The sequence below is a fragment of the Pseudophryne corroboree genome, assembly GCF_028390025.1.
Source record: "Pseudophryne corroboree isolate aPseCor3 chromosome 2 unlocalized genomic scaffold, aPseCor3.hap2 SUPER_2_unloc_3, whole genome shotgun sequence".
Classification (NCBI taxonomy): domain Eukaryota; kingdom Metazoa; phylum Chordata; class Amphibia; order Anura; family Myobatrachidae; genus Pseudophryne; species Pseudophryne corroboree.
In genome coordinates, this window is record NW_026967490.1 from 52,422 (window position 1) to 75,095 (window position 22,674).

A 22,674-nucleotide genomic window follows, 5' to 3' on the forward strand; every position below is an offset into this window, starting at 1 on the left:
GGCCTACATAAACTGACAAGGCGGAACGAAGAGCAGGGCTGCCATGTCAGAGGTGTCAAGAATCCTCCTCTGGGCAGAAAGACACGCGGTGGCGATGTCGGCAATCTTCCGGGTGTAGACAACTGGGAAGCAGACTTCCTCAGCCGCCACGATCTCCATCCGGGAGAGTGGGGCCTCCACCCTGAGGTGTTCGAGGAGGTAACCGGTTGGTGGGGGGTTCCTCACATAGACATGAAGGCCTCCCGCCTCAACAAGAAGCTGGGGAGGTACTGACCCAGGTCAAGAGACGGCGGTGGACGCACTGGTAACACCGTGTGTGTTCAAGTCAGTGTATGTGTTCCCTCCACTTCCTCTGATACCAAAGGTTCTTCAGCTGGTGAGAAGAACAAAGGTTCTGGCAATCCTCATTGCTCCGGACTGGCCAAGGAGGGTTTGGTACGCGGATCTGCTGGATCTTCTGCTGGAAGATCCAATGTCCTTACCTCTTCGGGAGGATATGCTACTGCAGGAGCCGTTCGCTTATCAAGACTTACCACGGCTACGTTTGATGGCATGGCGGTTGAATGCCATATCTTAGCTCGGAAAGGTGTCCCGAGTGAGGTTATTCCTACCCTGATACAGGCTAGAAAGGGGGTAACATCTAAACATTACCATCGTATTTGGAAAAAAATATGTTTCTTGGTGTGAATCCAAGAAATTTCCTGCGGTGGAGTTTCAACTTGGACGTTTGCTCTTTTTCCTGCAAGCAGGTGTGGATATGGGCCTGAGATTGGTCTCCATCAAGGTCCAAATCTCTGCTTTGCCCATCTTCTTCCAAAAACAATTGGCTGTCCTCCCTGAGGTTCAGACCTTTTTGAAAGGGGCTCTACATATCCAGGCTCCCTTTGTGGCGCCGACGGCTCTCTGGGATCTGGACGTGGTGCTGCAGTTCCTGCAATCTGCTTGGTTTGAGTCTCTGCTGGAGGCTGACATCAAGATTCTCACGTGGAAGGCAGTCACTTTGTTGGCCTTAGCTTCTGCTCGACGTGTGTCGGTATTGGGGGCTTTATCTTGTAAGAGTTCCTATCTGATCTATGTGAAGAGGACAGCTCGTCATCGAAAGACTGACTCCTTGTTTGTCCTCTGTGATCCCAAGAAAATTGGGTGTCCTGCTTCTAAGCAGTCGATTTCATGCTGGATCAGGTTCACCATCCAGCATGCATATTCTACGGCAGGATTGCTGTGCCCAAAATCTGTAGAGGTCCACTCTACTCGTAAAGTGGGCTCTTCCTGGGCGGCTGCCCGGGGTGTCTCGGCTGTACAACTTTGCCGAGCTGCTACTTGGTCTGGATCAAACACGTTTGCCAAGTTTTACAAGTTCGATACTTTTGCCTCTGATGACCTCAAGTTTGGTCAGCGCTCTCCCTCACATTCTGGGAGCTTTGGTACATCCCCATGGAGGGTTATCCCCTTCCCCTCAGTTTCTGTATAGGAGGGTTATCCCCTTCCCCTCAGTTTCTGTATAGGAGGGGCATCCTCTTCCCCTCAGTTTCTGTATAGGGGGTCATCCTCTTGCCCTCAGTTTCTGTATAGGAGGGTTGTCTTCTTCCCCTCAGTTTCTGTATAGGAGGGTCATCCTCTTCCCCTCAGTTTCTGTATAGGGGGTCATCCTCTTCCCCTCAGTTTCTGTATAGGAGGGTTGTCTTCTTCCCCTAAGTTTCTGTATAGGGGGGTCATCCTCTTCCCCTCAGTTTCTGTATAGGAGGGGTCATACTCTTCCCCTCAGTAAGGCAGGTAGAGTAAGTGTTTTTGGGATTTGGGAGAGAATGTTACCTTGTGGGTTCACATTTGGTGGCAATTCCTTAATTAACAGCCGTGATAATTCAAATAAACTGGGTAAAGAAGCCGCGATTAGTAAATAGTATCTCAGGACCTAATGGTCAGACAGTCCAGATATTTGGCAGAAATAATATTTTTACTTAACTAAAATATTTTCTTAAAAATCTGAGATGGTTGGAGGACATTTCATTTTTCTGCTGAGGTGTACATTGGGCTCCACAAGGAATTACATCTGGGTGTAGAGTAGGATCTTGATCCGAGGCACCAACAGACTCAGAGCTTTGACTGTTCCCAAGATGCACAGCGCCGCCTCCTCTATAACCCCGCCTCCATGCCAGTGAGCTCAGTGTGTAAGTTGGTGCCTTGCAGTATGCAGGCAGGTAACAGGAGGCTGCTCTAAGCAGCGTTTTCAGAGCTTCGTTTTACAGACTGAACAGAGAAAATGTAAAGAAGACTTCCAGGGCTGCTGCGGGCACAGTCTAATGAACCTTCCTGCGTGCAGCTCCATCACCCCCAGCGGCACTATATACTCCCGCGCCGAGGTTGCTGGGTCACTACAGCGGAGGCGCCGGCTTCTTCCATTCTAAAGTGAGTCACACACACGCCGCCGTGTCCCGGATCGCAGGGCCGCAGACAAGGGGGAGGTAAGGGGCTTCTGTGCCGCGCTTTACCGTGATCCAGCGTGGCCATAGGAGGCGGGCCACGCGTGCGCTGGCGTGGACACTGATTACTGGGCAGCTTGCTCCACTAGCCACCAGGGTTATATTATGGGCACAGGTCATGGGGGATATTGTGCCAAGTTCCCCCCGCATTAGTTTTACTGCCCGCACACCCGGTGGGGATGCCACCAGGGGGAGCAGGTCGGACCTGTGGCCCCTCCCCACAGCCCCATGGCGCCATTTCTACAAATGTTCCCGCCCTGGAGCTGCTTCCCTCTCCCTCATTCCCGATCAGCAGCCATTACAGATAAAGCCTTGCTGTTCCTGGGACTGCTGGGGCAAATCCTCCTCTGTGGAACCGCCTGATCACCAGCGCTGTGCCTCATACAGGACACTGAGTATTCTACCTGGGACTGCTGGGGCAAATCCTCCTCTGTGGAACCGCCTGATCACCAGCGCTGTGCCTCATACAGGACACTGAGTATTCTACCTGGGACTGCTGGGGCAAATCCTCCTCTGTGGAACCGCCTGATCACCAGCGCTGTGCTTCCTACAGGACACTGAGTATTCTACCTGGGACTGCTGGAGCAAATCCTCCTCTGTGGAACCGCCTGATCACCAGCGCTGTGCCTCATACAGGACACTTAGTATTCTACCTGGGACTGCTGGGGCAAATCCTCCTCTGTGGAACCGCCTGATCACCAGCGCTGTGCCTCATACAGGACACTTAGTATTCTACCTGGGACTGCTGGAGCAAATCCTCCTCTGTGGAACCGCCTGATCACCAGCGCTGTGCCTCATACAGGACACTTAGTATTCTACCTGGGACTGCTGGAGCAAATCCTCCTCTGTGGAACCGCCTGATCACCAGCGCTGTGCTTCCTACAGGACACTGAGTATTCTACCTGGGACTGCTGGGGCAAATCCTCCTCTGTGGAACCACCCGATCACCAGCGCTGTGCCTCATACAGGACACTGAGTATTCTACCTGGGACTGCTGGGGCAAATCCTCCTCTGTGGAACCGCCTGATCACCAGCGCTGTGCCTCATACAGGACACTTAGTATTCTACCTGGGACTGCTGGAGCAAATCCTCCTCTGTGGAACCGCCTGATCACCAGCGCTGTGCCTCATACAGGACACTTAGTATTCTACCTGGGACTGCTGGAGCAAATCCTCCTCTGTGGAACCGCCTGATCACCAGCGCTGTGCCTCATACAGGACACTTAGTATTCTACCTGGGACTGCTGGAGCAAATCCTCCTCTGTGGAACCGCCTGACTGCCAGCGCTGTGCCTCATACAGGACACTGAGTATTCTACCTGGGACTGCTGGGGCAAATCCTCCTCTGTGGAACCGCCTGACTGCCAGCGCTGTGCCTCATACAGGACACTGAGTATTCTACCTGGGACTGCTGGGGCAAATCCTCCTCTGTGGAACCGCCTGACTGCCAGCGCTGTGCCTCATACAGGACACTTAGTATTCTACCTGGGACTGCTGGGGCAAATCCTCCTCTGTGGAACCGCCTGACTGCCAGCGCTGTGCCTCATACAGGACACTGAGTATTCTACCTGGGACTGCTGGGGCAAATCCTCCTCTGTGGAACCACCTGATCACCAGCGCTGTGCCTCATACAGGACACTGAGTATTCTACCTGGGACTGCTGGGGAAAATCCTCCTCTGTGGAACCGCCTGACTGCCAGCGCTGTGCCTCTTACAGGACACTTAGTATTCTACCTGGGACTGCTGGGGAAAATCCTCCTCTGTGGAACCGCCTGATCACCAGCGCTGTGCCTCATACAGGACACTGAGTATTCTACCTGGGACTGCTGGGGCAAATCCTCCTCTGTGGAACCGCCTGACTGCCAGCGCTGTGCCTCATACAGGACACTTAGTATTCTACCTGGGACTGCTGGGGAAAATCCTCCTCTGTGGAACCACCTGATCACCAGCGCTGTGCCTCATACAGGACACTGAGTATTCTACCTGGGACTGCTGGGGCAAATCCTCCTCTGTGGAACCGCCTGACTGCCAGCGCTGTGCCTCATACAGGACACTGAGTATTCTACCTGTCACTGGGACTGCTGGGGCAAATCCTCCTCTGTGGAACCGCCTGACTGCCAGCGCTGTGCCTCATACAGGACACTTAGTATTCTACCTGGGACTGCTGGGGCAAATCCTCCTCTGTGGAACCACCTGACTGCCAGCGCTGTGCCTCATACAGGACACTGAGTATTCTACCTGGGACTGCTGGGGCAAATCCTCCTCTGTGGAACCGCCTGACTGCCAGCGCTGTGCCTCATACAGGACACTGAGTATTCTACCTGGGACTGCTGGGGCAAATCCTCCTCTGTGGAACCGCCTGACTGCCAGCGCTGTGCCTCATACAGGACACTTAGTATTCTACCTGGGACTGCTGGGGCAAATCCTCCTCTGTGGAACCACCTGACTGCCAGCGCTGTACCTCATACAGGACACTGAGTATTCTACCTGGGACTGCTGGGGCAAATCCTCCTCTGTGGAACCGCCTGACTGCCAGCGCTGTGCCTCATACAGGACACTGAGTATTCTACCTGGGACTGCTGGGGCAAATCCTCCTCTGTGGAACCGCCTGACTGCCAGCGCTGTGCCTCATACAGGACACTTAGTATTCTACCTGGGACTGCTGGGGCAAATCCTCCTCTGTGGAACCGCCTGACTGCCAGCGCTGTGCCTCATACAGGACACTGAGTATTCTACCTGGGACTGCTGGGGCAAATCCTCCTCTGTGGAACCGCCTGACTGCCAGCGCTGTGCCTCATACATGACACTGAGTATTCTACCTGGGACTGCTGGGAAAATCCTCCTCTGTGGAACCGCCTGACTGCCAGCGCTGTGCCTCATACAGGACACTGAGTATTCTACCTGGGACTGCTGGGGCAAATCCTCCTCTGTGGAACCGCCTGACTGCCAGCGCTGTGCCTCATACAGGACACTGAGTATTCTACCTGGGACTGCTGGGGCAAATCCTCCTCTGTGGAACCGCCTGATCACCAGCGCTGTGCCTCATACAGGACACTGAGTATTCTACCTGGGACTGCTGGAGCAAATCCTCCTCTGTGGAACCGCCTGATCACCAGCGCTGTGCCTCATACAGGACACTAAGTATTCTACCTGGGACTGCTGGGGCAAATCCTCCTCTGTGGAACCGCCTGACTGCCAGCGCTGTGCCTCATACAGGACACTTAGTATTCTACCTGGGACTGCTGGGGCAAATCCTCCTCTGTGGAACCGCCTGACTGCCAGCGCTGTGCCTCATACAGGACACTTAGTATTCTACCTGTCACTGGGACTGTGCTAGGTAAGAGAGTGCATACTGCCAGCGCTGTGCCTCATACAGGACACTTAGTATTCTACCTGTCACTGGGACTGCTGGGGCAAATCCTCCTCTGTGGAACCGCCTGACTGCCAGCGCTGTGCCTCATACAGGACACTTAGTATTCTACCTGGGACTGCTGGGGCAAATCCTCCTCTGTGGAACCGCCTGATTGCCAGCGCTGTGCCTCATACAGGACACTGAGTATTCTACCTGGGACTGCTGGGGCAAATCCTCCTCTGTGGAACCACCTGATCACCAGCGCTGTGCCTCATACAGGACACTGAGTATTCTACCTGGGACTGCTGGGGCAAATCCTCCTCTGTGGAACCGCCTGATCACCAGCGCTGTGCCTCATACAGGACACTTAGTATTCTACCTGGGACTGCTGGGGTAAATTCTCCTCTGTGGAACCGCCTGATCACCAGCGCTGTGCCTCATACAGGACACTGAGTATTCTACCTGGGACTGCTGGGGCAAATCCTCCTCTGTGGAACCGCCTGATCACCAGCGCTGTGCCTCATACAGGACACTGAGTATTCTACCTGGGACTGCTGGGGCAAATCCTCCTCTGTGGAACCGCCTGACTGCCAGCGCTGTGCCTCATACAGGACACTGAGTATTCTACCTGGGACTGCTGGGGCAAATCCTCCTCTGTGGAACCGCCTGACTGCCAGCGCTGTGCCTCATACAGGACACTTAGTATTCTACCTGGGACTGCTGGGGCAAATCCTCCTCTGTGGAACCGCCTGATCACCAGCGCTGTGCCTCATACAGGACACTTAGTATTCTACCTGGGACTGCTGGGGCAAATCCTCCTCTGTGGAACCGCCTGACTGCCAGCGCTGTGCCTCATACAGGACACGGAGTATTCTACCTGGGACTGCTGGAGCAAATCCTCCTCTGTGGAACCGCCTGACTGCCAGCGCTGTGCCTCATACAGGACACTGAGTATTCTACCTGGGACTGCTGGGGCAAATCCTCCTCTGTGGAACCGCCTGACTGCCAGCGCTGTGCCTCATACAGGACACTGAGTATTCTACCTGGGACTGCTGGGGCAAATCCTCCTCTGTGGAACCGCCTGACTGCCAGCGCTGTGCCTCATACAGGACACTGAGTATTCTACCTGGGACTGCTGGGGCAAATCCTCCTCTGTGGAACCACCTGATCACCAGCGCTGTGCCTCATACAGGACACTTAGTATTCTACCTGGGACTGCTGGGGCAAATCCTCCTCTGTGGAACCGCCTGACTGCCAGCGCTGTGCCTCATACAGGACACTTAGTATTCTACCTGGGACTGCTGGGAAAATCCTCCTCTGTGGAACCGCCTGACTGCCAGCGCTGTGCCTCATACAGGACACTGAGTATTCTACCTGGGACTGCTGGGGCAAATCCTCCTCTGTGGAACCGCCTGACTGCCAGCGCTGTGCCTCATACAGGACACTGAGTATTCTACCTGGGACTGCTGGGGCAAATCCTCCTCTGTGGAACCGCCTGATCACCAGCGCTGTGCCTCATACAGGACACTTAGTATTCTACCTGGGACTGCTGGGGCAAATCCTCCTCTGTGGAACCGCCTGATCACCAGCGCTGTGCCTCATACAGGACACTGAGTATTCTACCTGGGACTGCTGGGGCAAATCCTCCTCTGTGGAACCGCCTGATCACCAGCGCTGTGCCTCATACAGGACACTGAGTATTCTACCTGGGACTGCTGGGGCAAATCCTCCTCTGTGGAACCACCTGATCACCAGCGCTGTGCCTCATACAGGACACTGAGTATTCTACCTGGGACTGCTGGGGCAAATCCTCCTCTGTGGAACCGCCTGATCACCAGCGCTGTGCCTCATACAGGACACTTAGTATTCTACCTGGGACTGCTGGGGCAAATCCTCCTCTGTGGAACCGCCTGATCACCAGCGCTGTGCCTCATACAGGACACTTAGTATTCTACCTGGGACTGCTGGGGCAAATCCTCCTCTGTGGAACCACCTGATCACCAGCGCTGTGCCTCATACAGGACACTGAGTATTCTACCTGGGACTGCTGGGGCAAATCCTCCTCTGTGGAACCACCTGATCACCAGCGCTGTGCCTCATACAGGACACTTAGTATTCTACCTGGGACTGCTGGGGCAAATCCTCCTCTGTGGAACCGCCTGATCACCAGCGCTGTGCCTCATACAGGACACTGAGTATTCAACCTGGGACTGCTGGGGCAAATCCTCCTCTGTGGAACCGCCTGATCACCAGCGCTGTGCCTCATACAGGACACTGAGTATTCTACCTGGGACTGCTGGGGCAAATCCTCCTCTGTGGAACCGCCTGACTGCCAGCGCTGTGCCTCATACAGGACACTTAGTATTCTACCTGGGACTGCTGGGGCAAATCCTCCTCTGTGGAACCGCCTGACTGCCAGCGCTGTGCCTCATACAGGACACTGAGTATTCTACCTGGGACTGCTGGGGCAAATCCTCCTCTGTGGAACCGCCTGACTGCCAGCGCTGTGCCTCATACAGGACACTGAGTATTCTACCTGGGACTGCTGGGGCAAATCCTCCTCTGTGGAACCGCCTGATCACCAGCGCTGTGCCTCATACAGGACACTGAGTATTCTACCTGGGACTGCTGGAGCAAATCCTCCTCTGTGGAACCGCCTGATCACCAGCGCTGTGCCTCATACAGGACACTAAGTATTCTACCTGGGACTGCTGGGGCAAATCCTCCTCTGTGGAACCGCCTGACTGCCAGCGCTGTGCCTCATACAGGACACTTAGTATTCTACCTGGGACTGCTGGGGCAAATCCTCCTCTGTGGAACCGCCTGACTGCCAGCGCTGTGCCTCATACAGGACACTTAGTATTCTACCTGTCACTGGGACTGTGCTAGGTAAGAGAGTGCATACTGCCAGCGCTGTGCCTCATACAGGACACTTAGTATTCTACCTGTCACTGGGACTGCTGGGGCAAATCCTCCTCTGTGGAACCGCCTGACTGCCAGCGCTGTGCCTCATACAGGACACTTAGTATTCTACCTGGGACTGCTGGGGCAAATCCTCCTCTGTGGAACCGCCTGATTGCCAGCGCTGTGCCTCATACAGGACACTGAGTATTCTACCTGGGACTGCTGGGGCAAATCCTCCTCTGTGGAACCACCTGATCACCAGCGCTGTGCCTCATACAGGACACTGAGTATTCTACCTGGGACTGCTGGGGCAAATCCTCCTCTGTGGAACCGCCTGATCACCAGCGCTGTGCCTCATACAGGACACTTAGTATTCTACCTGGGACTGCTGGGGTAAATTCTCCTCTGTGGAACCGCCTGATCACCAGCGCTGTGCCTCATACAGGACACTGAGTATTCTACCTGGGACTGCTGGGGCAAATCCTCCTCTGTGGAACCGCCTGATCACCAGCGCTGTGCCTCATACAGGACACTGAGTATTCTACCTGGGACTGCTGGGGCAAATCCTCCTCTGTGGAACCGCCTGACTGCCAGCGCTGTGCCTCATACAGGACACTGAGTATTCTACCTGGGACTGCTGGGGCAAATCCTCCTCTGTGGAACCGCCTGACTGCCAGCGCTGTGCCTCATACAGGACACTTAGTATTCTACCTGGGACTGCTGGGGCAAATCCTCCTCTGTGGAACCGCCTGATCACCAGCGCTGTGCCTCATACAGGACACTTAGTATTCTACCTGGGACTGCTGGGGCAAATCCTCCTCTGTGGAACCGCCTGACTGCCAGCGCTGTGCCTCATACAGGACACGGAGTATTCTACCTGGGACTGCTGGAGCAAATCCTCCTCTGTGGAACCGCCTGACTGCCAGCGCTGTGCCTCATACAGGACACTGAGTATTCTACCTGGGACTGCTGGGGCAAATCCTCCTCTGTGGAACCGCCTGACTGCCAGCGCTGTGCCTCATACAGGACACTGAGTATTCTACCTGGGACTGCTGGGGCAAATCCTCCTCTGTGGAACCGCCTGACTGCCAGCGCTGTGCCTCATACAGGACACTGAGTATTCTACCTGGGACTGCTGGGGCAAATCCTCCTCTGTGGAACCACCTGATCACCAGCGCTGTGCCTCATACAGGACACTTAGTATTCTACCTGGGACTGCTGGGGCAAATCCTCCTCTGTGGAACCGCCTGACTGCCAGCGCTGTGCCTCATACAGGACACTTAGTATTCTACCTGGGACTGCTGGGAAAATCCTCCTCTGTGGAACCGCCTGACTGCCAGCGCTGTGCCTCATACAGGACACTGAGTATTCTACCTGGGACTGCTGGGGCAAATCCTCCTCTGTGGAACCGCCTGACTGCCAGCGCTGTGCCTCATACAGGACACTGAGTATTCTACCTGGGACTGCTGGGGCAAATCCTCCTCTGTGGAACCGCCTGATCACCAGCGCTGTGCCTCATACAGGACACTTAGTATTCTACCTGGGACTGCTGGGGCAAATCCTCCTCTGTGGAACCGCCTGATCACCAGCGCTGTGCCTCATACAGGACACTGAGTATTCTACCTGGGACTGCTGGGGCAAATCCTCCTCTGTGGAACCGCCTGATCACCAGCGCTGTGCCTCATACAGGACACTGAGTATTCTACCTGGGACTGCTGGGGCAAATCCTCCTCTGTGGAACCGCCTGATCACCAGCGCTGTGCCTCATACAGGACACTGAGTATTCTACCTGGGACTGCTGGGGCAAATCCTCCTCTGTGGAACCGCCTGATCACCAGCGCTGTGCCTCATACAGGACACTTAGTATTCTACCTGGGACTGCTGGGGCAAATCCTCCTCTGTGGAACCGCCTGATCACCAGCGCTGTGCCTCATACAGGACACTTAGTATTCTACCTGGGACTGCTGGGGCAAATCCTCCTCTGTGGAACCACCTGATCACCAGCGCTGTGCCTCATACAGGACACTGAGTATTCTACCTGGGACTGCTGGGGCAAATCCTCCTCTGTGGAACCACCTGATCACCAGCGCTGTGCCTCATACAGGACACTTAGTATTCTACCTGGGACTGCTGGGGCAAATCCTCCTCTGTGGAACCGCCTGATCACCAGCGCTGTGCCTCATACAGGACACTGAGTATTCAACCTGGGACTGCTGGGGCAAATCCTCCTCTGTGGAACCGCCTGATCACCAGCGCTGTGCCTCATACAGGACACTGAGTATTCTACCTGGGACTGCTGGGGCAAATCCTCCTCTGTGGAACCGCCTGACTGCCAGCGCTGTGCCTCATACAGGACACTTAGTATTCTACCTGGGACTGCTGGGGCAAATCCTCCTCTGTGGAACCGCCTGACTGCCAGCGCTGTGCCTCATACAGGACACTGAGTATTCTACCTGTCACTGGGACTGTGCTAGGTAAGAAAGAGTGCATACTGTCAGGGCTGTGCCTCATACAGGACACTGAGTATTCTACCTGGGACTGCTGGGGCAAATCCTCCTCTGTGGAACCGCCTGACTGCCAGCGCTGTGCCTCATACAGTACACTGAGTATTCTACCTGGGACTGCTGGGGCAAATCCTCCTCTGTGGAACCGCCTGACTGCCAGCGCTGTGCCTCATACAGGACACTGAGTATTCTACCTGGGACTGCTGGGGCAAATCCTCCTCTGTGGAACCGCCTGATCACCAGCGCTGTGCCTCATACAGGACACTTAGTATTCTACCTGGGACTGCTGGGGCAAATCCTCCTCTGTGGAACCGCCTGATCACCAGCGCTGTGCCTCATACAGGACACTGAGTATTCTACCTGGGACTGCTGGGGCAAATCGTCCTCTGTGGAACCGCCTGACTGCCAGCGCTGTGCCTCATACAGGACACTGAGTATTCTACCTGGGACTGCTGGGGCAAATCCTCCTCTGTGGAACCGCCTGATCACCAGCGCTGTGCCTCATACAGGACACTTAGTATTCTACCTGGGACTGCTGGGGCAAATCCTCCTCTGTGGAACCGCCTGATCACCAGCGCTGTGCCTCATACAGGACACTGAGTATTCTACCTGGGACTGCTGGGGCAAATCCTCCTCTGTGGAACCGCCTGATCACCAGCGCTGTGCCTCATACAGGACACTGAGTATTCTACCTGGGACTGCTGGGGCAAATCCTCCTCTGTGGAACCGCCTGACTGCCAGCGCTGTGCCTCATACAGGACACTGAGTATTCTACCTGGGATTGCTGGGGCAAATCCTCCTCTGTGGAACCACCTGATCGCCAGCGCTGTGCCTCATACAGGACACTTAGTATTCTACCTGGGACTGCTGGGGCAAATCCTCCTCTGTGGAACCGCCTGACTGCCAGCGCTGTGCCTCATACAGGACACTGAGTATTCTACCTGGGATTGCTGGGGCAAATCCTCCTCTGTGGAACCACCTGATCACCAGCGCTGTGCCTCATACAGGACACTTAGTATTCTACCTGGGACTGCTGGGGCAAATCCTCCTCTGTGGAACCGCCTGACTGCCAGCGCTGTGCCTCATACAGGACACTGAGTATTCTACCTGGGACTGCTGGGGCAAATCCTCCTCTGTGGAACCACCTGATCACCAGCGCTGTGCCTCATACAGGACACTGAGTATTCTACCTGGGATTGCTGGGGCAAATCCTCCTCTGTGGAACCGCCTGATCACCAGCGCTGTGCCTCATACAGGACACTGAGTATTCTACCTGGGACTGCTGGGGCAAATCCTCCTCTGTGGAACCGCCTGATCACCAGCGCTGTGCCTCATACAGGACACTGAGTATTCTACCTGGGACTGCTGGGGCAAATCCTCCTCTGTAGAACCGCCTGATCACCAGCGCTGTGCCTCATACAGGACACTGAGTATTCTACCTGGGACTGCTGGGGCAAATCCTCCTCTGTGGAACCGCCTGATCACCAGCGCTGTGCCTCATACAGGACACTGAGTATTCTACCTGGGACTGCTGGGGCAAATCGTCCTCTGTGGAACCGCCTGACTGCCAGCGCTGTGCCTCATACAGGACACTGAGTATTCTACCTGGGACTGCTGGGGCAAATCCTCCTCTGTGGAACCGCCTGATCACCAGCGCTGTGCCTCATACAGGACACTGAGTATTCTACCTGGGACTGCTGGGGCAAATCCTCCTCTGTGGAACCGCCTGACTGCCAGCGCTGTGCCTCATACAGGACACTGAGTATTCTACCTGGGACTGTGCTAGGTAAGAAAGAGTGCATACTGTCAGGGCTGTGCCTCATACAGGACACTGAGTATTCTACCTGTCACTGGGACTGTGCTAGGTAAGGAAGAGTGCATACTGTCAGCGCTGTGCCTCATACAGGACACTGAGTATTCTACCTGTCACTGGGACTGTGCTAGGTAAGAAAGAGTGCATACTGTCAGGGTTGTGTGGTACAGACACCCTGTAATATACATCCAGTGCCTACTGTGCTGTGTTATATCTATAGTTATCACATATAGCCGTACTGAGTATTACTGTGTATTGCTAGTCCAGTGCAGTTTATGGTGTATAATATCTGCATGGTACGTGTGCGACTATATACGTGTGTGTGTGTGTGTGTGTGTGTGTGTGTGTGTGTGTACGTACGTGTGTGTGACTATATACGTGTGTGTGACTATATACGTGTGTGTGTGTGTGTGTGTGTGTGTGACTATATACGTGTGTGTGTGACTATATACGTGTGTGTGTGACTATATACGTGTGTGTGTGACTATATACGTGTGTGTGTGTGTGTGACTATATGTGTGTGTGTGTGTGTGTGACTATATACGTGTGTGTGTGTGTGTGACTATATACGTGTGTGTGTGACTATATACGTGTGTGTGTGTCTATATACGTGTGTGTGTGTGACTATATGTGTGTGAGTGTGTATGTGACTATATACGTGTGTGTGTGTGTGTGTGTGTGTGACTATATACGTGTGTGTGTGTGTGTGTGTGTGTGTGACTATATACGTGTGTGTGTGTGTGTGTGACTATATACGTGTGTGTGACTATATGTTGTGTGTGTGTGTGACTATATACGTGTGAGTGTGACTATATACGTGTGTGTGTGACTATATACGTGTGTGTGTGTGTGTGACTATATATGTGTGTGTGTGACTGTGTGTGTGTGTGACTATATACGTGTGTGTGTGACTATATACGTGTGTGTGTGTGTGTGTGTGTGTGTGTGTGTGTGTGTGTGTGACTATATACGTGTGTGTGTGTGTGTGAGTGTGTGTGTGACTATATACGTGTGTGTGTGTGTGTGTGTGACTATATACGTGTGTGTGTGTGTGTGTGTGTGTGTGTGTGACTATATACGTGTGTGTGTGACTATATGTGTGTGTGTGTGTGACTATGTGTGTGTGTGACTGTGTGTGTGTGTGTGTGTGTGTGTGTGACTATATACGTGTGTGTGAGTGACTATATACGTGTGTGTGTGACTATATACGTGTGTGTGTGTGTGTGTGACTATATACGTGTGTGTGTGTGTGCATGTAGCTGCTGCGTGGTTGCCTTGTTGCAGGGTATTTCACTCAGTCGGCTATTCCTATATTGCTATACCTGAGGGGGCCAAGTGTTTCAGGTTTTTCTATTTTCAGTATAGGATTATATCACAAGATATACTGACGGGGTATTTTTACTTGTGATATATAGTCGCCATGTATTCTATATCTATTGAACCTCCGGTCTGTGCCGTCTGATAGTTCTTGCTAGGTATACTGCTGCTACACCTTGTACCGGGTTGCCCATTACAGTGCACATAGTTATGTCTGCTACACGTGGCAACGACGTTTGGGTCTCTCCCACACTGCGTATAAGTAATGGAGGATAATTTAGCAGCCGAGAGTTCAGGTTCAGGGGGTTCCTTACCCCCCAGTGGGTCGGTAGCACCTGGGGTATCACAGGATCCGCCTTGGGCTACATTCTCCACATTGTTAAACACGCTTGTGAATAAATTGGCGCCCCCTGTGGGACCACTTGTGCCACTGCAGCAGTTTATGGTCCCTGCTGCGAACCCGCCATGGGCGGATCAGCTTTTCACTCAGTTGCAGCATTTGAACCGATCTATGACTAAATCTAAGTCTCACTCTCGCCCGCCTAAGACTAAGTCGTCTTCTAAATGGGCCATTACCTCCTCCCCATCCACGGCTTTAACAGACACGTCCTCTGAGGAGGATGGTGCATATACTGACCCCGATGACACGGACGCTGACGTTTCAGATGGGGAAGGAAAGTAATCCGTGGATGTTCCGGATTTGATAGAGGCGATTTGGCTAATTCTTCAAGTGTCAGATGATTCTGAGCCTGAAACTGTCTCCAAGAAACCGGATAGATTTAAACGTAAGAAGGTGGTTAAGCAGGTTTTGCCCTTCTCTAAACACCTGTTTGACATACGTCAGGAATCCTGGGAAAATCCGGGGACAAAGTTAACACAGAATAAGAGACTGTTGTCTCGCTATCCTCTCTCTGCGGAGGTGTGTAAAAATTGGGAAACCCCTCCGCCTGTAGATTCTCATGTGGCGCGTATGGTTGTTTCCTCTGTTCTACCAGTAACTACCGTCACCTCTCTGAAGGAACCGACGGATAGACGTGTGAAAGGCTGTTTAATAGCGATTTATACCCTGATTGGGGCTGTGCTTAGGCCAACAATTGCAGCGACTTGAGCTGCTGAAGCTGTTGAGGCGTGGGCTCAGGAGCTTGAGGCGGAACTGTCTGCCGACGCGTCTGAGCATGCTCGACAATGTCTCATATATTTCCACGGCTTCTCTGTACCTTAAAGAGGCGGCCTCCAATGCCGGGGTGCTCGCAGCCAAGGCTGCTACTGTGTCCATCTTGGCCAGACGTATCCTTTGGTTGAGATCCCGGTCAGTGGATTTGGATTCCAAGAAAACCCTGGGGGTACTTTCTTTCAAAGGAGACATTCTCTTTGGAGAAGACCTAAATAAGATTGTGGCTGATCTGGCTACGGCTAAAACAGCTTGCCTACCTAGTATGTCTCCTTTCGCACAGAAGGCTAAAAGTACTTTCCCTCTGCTCTTTCGTACTCCAGGTAAAGCAAAAGGTCAGGCATACCCAAAGCAAGCTCGTGCTTCCTTACCACACAAGCCCAGACCAAAGCGGCCCTGGGCTGCCCGTCAGGCAGCTTCCAAAGCTGACAAGCCTGCAGCACGACGGGGTGGGCCTCCCTCTGGGGGATCCCAGGGTAGGGTCCGACTTCTAGGTTTTGCCCAGGAATGGTTGAAGACCACTTCGGATGCTTGGGCGAGGGAAGTCCTCGCTCGAGGTTACGCCATACCTTTTAAGAATCTTCCCCCGCAGCGGTTTTGCCTGACAGATGTGCCTCTGGATCTGGCAAAAGCAAACACGTTGCACTCAGTGGTACATTCCCTCCTAGTCACAGGAGTGCTGGTGCAGGTGCCTCTGGCTCAGAGAGGCAAGGGGTACTATTCCACGCTGATTCTAGTCCCGAAACCGAACGGGTCCTCGCGGCCCATTCTCAATCTGAAGTCCTTGAACAAACATGTGCGGGTCTCCAAGTTTCGTATGGAAATTCTGCGCTCTATGGTTCTGGCCATGGAGCCTGGGGACTATATGGTCTTCCTGGACATACTGGATGCCTTCCTGCATATTCCTATTGCGGTATCTCATCAACAGTACCTGTGGTTTGCGGTGGGCAACCTGCATTACCAATTTTGGGCGTTAACCTTTGGTTTGACAACGGCTCCCCGAGTCTTCACTCTCCGCCGTCAAGGGGTCAGGATCCTACCGTACTTGGACGATTTGTTAATCCTGGCAAATTCCCCAGAACTTCTCCTGTGTCATCTCGATCTGACGGTCCAGTGCATGAAAGCCTACGGGTGGCTGAACTGGAAAAAATCCTCCCTGGTTCCTGCTCGGAGCATGTTGCACCTGGGAGCGTTATTGGACATTCACAACCAACGGTTGTCCCTGTCTCAGGAGAAAGTCCTGAAGCTTCGGGACAGGATTCGATGCTTCCTATCTCGTCCACAAGTGTCGATACATTCGGCAATGTAAGTGCTGGGTCTAATGGTGTCGGCTTTCGACATGGTGGAGTATGCTCAGTTCTACTCTCGCCCTCTGCAGAAGTTTAATTCTGATCAAGCTGGACAGCCTGCCTCACCGGATCAGATCTCACATGATCTCATTGTCTCCAGAGGTCCGCCTGTCATTGAACTGGTGGCTGCTGGACCAACGATTGAGCAGAGGCCGTCCCTTCTGGATATCCATCTGGGTCCTTCTGACGACTGATGCCAGTCTGAGAGGTTGGGGCACGGTGTTGGAACAACACTCTCTTCAGGGTGGATGGACCAAGGAGGAGGCCTTACTCCCAATCAATATTCTAGAACTGCGGGCGGTGTTCAACGCGTTGACAGTGGCCCAGCATCTTATTCAGAACAGACCTGTTCAAGTACAGTCGGACAACGCCACCACGGTGACGTACATAAATCATCAAGGTGGCACTCGAAGCCGCATGGCAATGAGGGAGGTATCAAGAATTCTTCAGTGGGCAGAACGCAATCTGCCGGCCATATCAGCAGTGTTCATTCCGGGCGTTCTGAACTGGGAAGCGGACTATCTCAGTCGTCAGGACGTGCACGCCGGAGAATGGAGCCTACATCCAGAGGTGTTTCAACTTCTCGTGGACAAGTGGGGCCTCCCAGATGTGGACCTGATGGCGTCTCAAAACAATCACAAGATTCCGGTCTTCGGAGCAAAGACAAGGGATCCTCAATCAGCGTTCGTGGATGCTCTGTCAATCCCATGGAACTTTAGGCTGCCGTATGTGTTCCCTCCGGTGTCACTCCTGCCCAGAGTAATACGGAATTTCAAGCAAGAAGGAGGAAAACTGCTTCTGCTAACTCCAACGTGGCCCAGACGGCACTGGTTCTCCGATCTACAGGGCCTCTTGCTAGATTGTCCCCTTCTACTTCCACAACGCCCAGACCTCCTCGTTCAGGGCCCTTGTGTTTACCAGGACTTGGCCCGTCTGGCTTTGACAGCATGGCTCTTGAGGCTTCCATTCTGAGAGCCAAGGGTTTTTCTGAGGCGGTTGTTCAAACTATGTTGAAGGCCCGTAAGCCGGCTTCTGCTCGGATTTACCATAGGGTCTGGAATGTTTACTTTACTTGGTGTACGTCTCACAATCATGACGTTTTCAAGTTTAGCACGGCCAAACTGTTGGCCTTCGTACAACAGGGTTGGGTCTGGCCTCCCTCAAGGTTCACGTCTCTGCCTTGTCGGTTTGGTTGCAGAGAAAGATTGCCACCCTACCTGATGTCCATACGTTCACTCATTCAGCCTCCTTATGTGCCGCCTGTGGCTCCTTGGGACTTGTCGTGGTTTTGGAGGCCTTGCAAGTGTCTCCATTTGAGCCTCTTGCCTCTGCAGACCTTAAGTGGCTTTCCCTTAAGGTCCTCTTCTTGCTGGCTATTGCTTCGGCTAGAAGGGTCTCGGACTTGGGTGCCTTATCCTGCAAGTCTCCCTATTTGATTTTTCACCGTGACCGGGCGGTTCTTAGAACGCGGCCAGGTTATTTGCCTAAGGTGGTGTCTTCTTTCCACCTTAACCAGGAGATTGTGGTTCCGGCCTTTAACTCTCCTGAGTTGTTTCCCAAAGAATGGTCTTTGGATGTGGTACGGGACCTCCGTATCTACGTGAAGAGAACTGCCTCCATTAGGAAGTCTGATTCTCTTTTTGTATTGTTTGGTTTTCACAAACGTGGCTGGCCTGCTCACAAGCAGACCCTGGCCAGATGGATTAGAATGGTGATTGCACATGCTTATGTACAGGCTGGTCCTGCTACCATTAAGACAAAAAGGAAAAGATACTACTTCAGCAGCGCCTGCCCCGTTTAGAGCGGAGCAATCCACCTCTTACTCTCCGTTGACTTCTCCTAATTAGGAGTATTCATATCAATTAGTGACCGGAAAGAGAGGAGAATACAGAGAATAGTGTGATACCATAAAAACAAGTATTTCATAACATCAACCTTCTAAAAACACATGATAAAGATATTCCAATATGGAAAATGCTGATATAATGACACGTGTCACAATGGACAAAGACATTCACTGGAGAGAAAAAGGTATCCTGCTTGTAAATATCCCCCACATGCTGACACTGATGTCTATGGACTGAGCCTACGCCTGGAAAGAACTGAGACCAGGAGATCCCTTTGCTGCAGCTGGGAGAAATCATCTGGATTCACATGCGCTATAGAACTGACGCAAATCAGTTCACCCGGAATCGGTAATCAGCCATTGCTTCTGTTTTCTCATGAGGGTGGATTCTCTCCAGTGAATGTCTTTGTCCATTGTGACACATGTTTATGGTAAGAACTTACCGTTGTTAAATCTCTTTCGGCGAGGTACACTGGGCTCCACAAGGCGCCCATCCTGACTCAAATAGCTTCTTTGGGTTGGTATTGGCATAGCCGCTGACACCCTCTCCTGCGGTGAGTGTGTGGTGTACTTGGCTACGAGTGGTTGGCGTCTCTGGTACCTGCTACTGCATTGGGCTGGTTAACGAAACTGAGCTCTCTGGCATGGAGGCGGGGCTTTAGAGGAGGCGGCGCTGCGCATCTTGGGAACATTCAAAAGCTTTGAGCCTGTTGGTGCCTCGGATCAAGATCCTACTCTACACCCCGATGTGAATCCTTGTGGAGCCCAGTGTACCTCGCAGAAAGAGATTTATGGTAAGAACTTACCGTTGTTAAATCTCCTTTTGTTTGGGATGATGAGATGTGTAATGACCCTCATCCTCCTCTTCCGCCACCCCAACATGCTGAAGTCTTCCTCCTCCTTCTTCCTGAGCACCCAAGACTCTGGTAAGTACATCTGTGTGTGTGTGTGTGGTGCTGCTGGTGTCACTGTGTGTACTGCTGCTATCGGACACACACACACACACAAGTGGTTGCCATGCCCGTGTAATTTTTTAAGGCAGTATGATGCAGGTAATTGAATATGTCCCTATGTGCAGACTGTAAGGCCTTGGGGTATATGGGGTCCACACGAAGAGATCTGGGTTTAGTTTGGCAGCAGACTATTGCCGGCTGTAATTGAGTTAATCTTGTAAATAGCACAATGTGGAATGTTCTCCTGATCTCTGTAACTTCCACATCACACAGGTGTCTGGTCTTACCCCGAATCTGAAGGCGGCTTGTGTTCACTCCAACATGACAAAGTCTCAGCGTGACGCAGCTATTGAGAAGGTGACGTCTTCCTCATGACAAGTCCATTGTGTCAACCTGTTGTTATTATTACACACACGCTGTACACATTCTGCTGTGTATTCCAGTATAACAGTACACACACTGTACACATTCTGCTGTGTATTCCAGTATAACAGTACACACGCTCTGTACACATTCTGCTGTGTATTCCAGTATAACAGTACACACACTCTGTACTCATTCTGCTGTGTATTCTAGTATAACAGTACACACACTCTGTACACATTCTGCTGTGTATTCCAGTATAACAGTACACACTCTGTACACATTCTGCTGTGTATTCCAGTATAACAGTACACATACTCTGTACACATTCTGCTGTGTATTCCAGTATAACAGTACACACGCTCTATACACATTCTGCTGTGTATTCCAGTATAACAGTATACACGCTCTGTACACATTCTGCTGTGTATTCCAGTATAACAGTACACACGCTCTGTACACATTCTGCTGTGTATTCCAGTATAACAGTACACACCCTCTGTACACACTCTGCTGTGTATTCCAGTATAACAGTACACACGCTCTGTACACATTCTGCTGTGTATTCCAGTATAACAGTACACACTCTCTGTACACATTCTGCTGTGTATTCCAGTATAACAGTACACACGCTCTGTACACATTCTGCTGTGTATTCCAGTATAACAGTACACACGCTCTGTACTCATTCTGCTGTGTATTCCAGTATAACAGTACACACGCTCTGTACACATTCTGCTGTGTATTCCAGTATAACAGTACACACGCTCTGTACACATTCTGCTGTGTATTCCAGTATAACAGTACACACCCTCTGTACACATTCTGCTGTGTATTCCAGTATAACAGTACACACAATGTACACATTCTGCTGTGTATTCCAGTATAACAGTACACACACTGTACACATTCTGCTGTGTATTCCAGTATAACAGTACACACGCTCTGTACACATTCTGCTGTGTATTCCAGTATAACAGTACACACTCTGTACTCATTCTGCTGTGTATTCCAGTATAACAGTACACACGCTCTGTACACATTCTGCTGTGTATTCCAGTATAACAGTACACACTCTCTGTACACATTCTGCTGTGTATTCCAGTATAACAGTATACACGCTCTGTACACATTCTGCTGTGTATTCCAGTATAACAGTACACACGCTCTGTACACATTCTGCTGTGTATTCCAGTATAACAGTACACACCCTCTGTACACATTCTGCTGTGTATTCCAGTATAACAGTACACACGCTCTATACACATTCTGCTGTGTATTCCAGTATAACAGTACACACACACTGTACACATTCTGCTGTGTATTCCAGTATAACAGTATACACACTCTGTACACATTCTGCTGTGTATTCCAGTATAACAGTACACACGCTCTGTACACACTCTGCTGTCTATTCCAGTATAACAGTACACACGCTCTGTACTCATTCTGCTGTGTATTCCAGTATAACAGTACACACACTGTACTCATTCTGCTGTGTATTCCAGTATAACAGTACACACGCTCTGTACACATTCTGCTGTGTATTCCAGTATAACAGTACACACGCTGTACACACTCTGCTGTGTATTCCAGTATAACAGTACACACTCTCTGTACACATTCTGCTGTGTATTCCAGTATAACAGTACACACGCTGTACACACTCTGCTGTGTATTCCAGTATAACAGTACACACACACTGTACACATTCTGCTGTGTATTCCAGTATAACAGTACACACACTCTGTACACATTCTGCTGTGTATTCCAGTATAACAGTACACACGCTCTGTACACATTCTGCTGTGTATTCCAGTATAACAGTACACACGCTCTGTACACATTCTGCTGTGTATTCCAGTATAACAGTACACACGCTCTGTACACATTCTGCTGTGTATTCCAGTATAACAGTACACACGCTCTGTACACATTCTGCTGTGTATTCCAGTATAACAGTACACACACACTGTACACATTCTGCTGTGTATTCCAGTATAACAGTACACACGCTCTGTACACATTCTGCTGTGTATTCCAGTATAACAGTACACACGCTCTGTACACATTCTGCTGTGTATTCCAGTATAACAGTACACACGCTCTGTACACATTCTGCTGTGTATTCCAGTATAACAGTACACACGCTCTGTACACATTCTGCTGTGTATTCCAGTATAACAGTACACACGCTCTGTACACATTCTGCTGTGTATTCCAGTATAACAGTACACACGCTCTGTACACATTCTGCTGTGTATTCCAGTATAACAGTACACACGCTCTGTACACACTCTGCTGTGTATTCCAGTATAACAGTACACACGCTCTGTACACATTCTGCTGTGTATTCCAGTATAACAGTACACACGCTCTGTACACATTCTGCTGTGTATTCCAGTATAACAGTACACACGCTCTGTACACATTCTGCTGTGTATTCCAGTATAACAGTACACACGCTCTGTACATATTCTGCTGTGTGATCCAGTATAACAGTACACACGCTCTGTACACATTCTGCTGTGTATTCCAGTATAACAGTACACACGCTCTGTACACATTCTGCTGTGTATTCCAGTATAACAGTACACACGCTCTGTACTCATTCTGCTGTGTAT

At 51.6% G+C, this 22,674-nt stretch overlaps 1 protein-coding gene across 1 annotated transcript in view; it reads left to right on the forward strand.

Annotated features, from left to right (window-relative positions):
* The window catches only part of RECQL4 (RecQ like helicase 4), a gene marked incomplete at its 5' end in the record, with an annotated part of 264,498 nt that overhangs the window by 49,893 nt on the left and 191,931 nt on the right, over positions 1–22,674 (forward strand). The window contains one exon of the mRNA XM_063948748.1: positions 19,961–20,044. Within this exon, the coding sequence (XP_063804818.1) occupies positions 19,961–20,044 (84 nt within the window). The remainder of the gene's footprint in view (positions 1–19,960; positions 20,045–22,674) is intronic.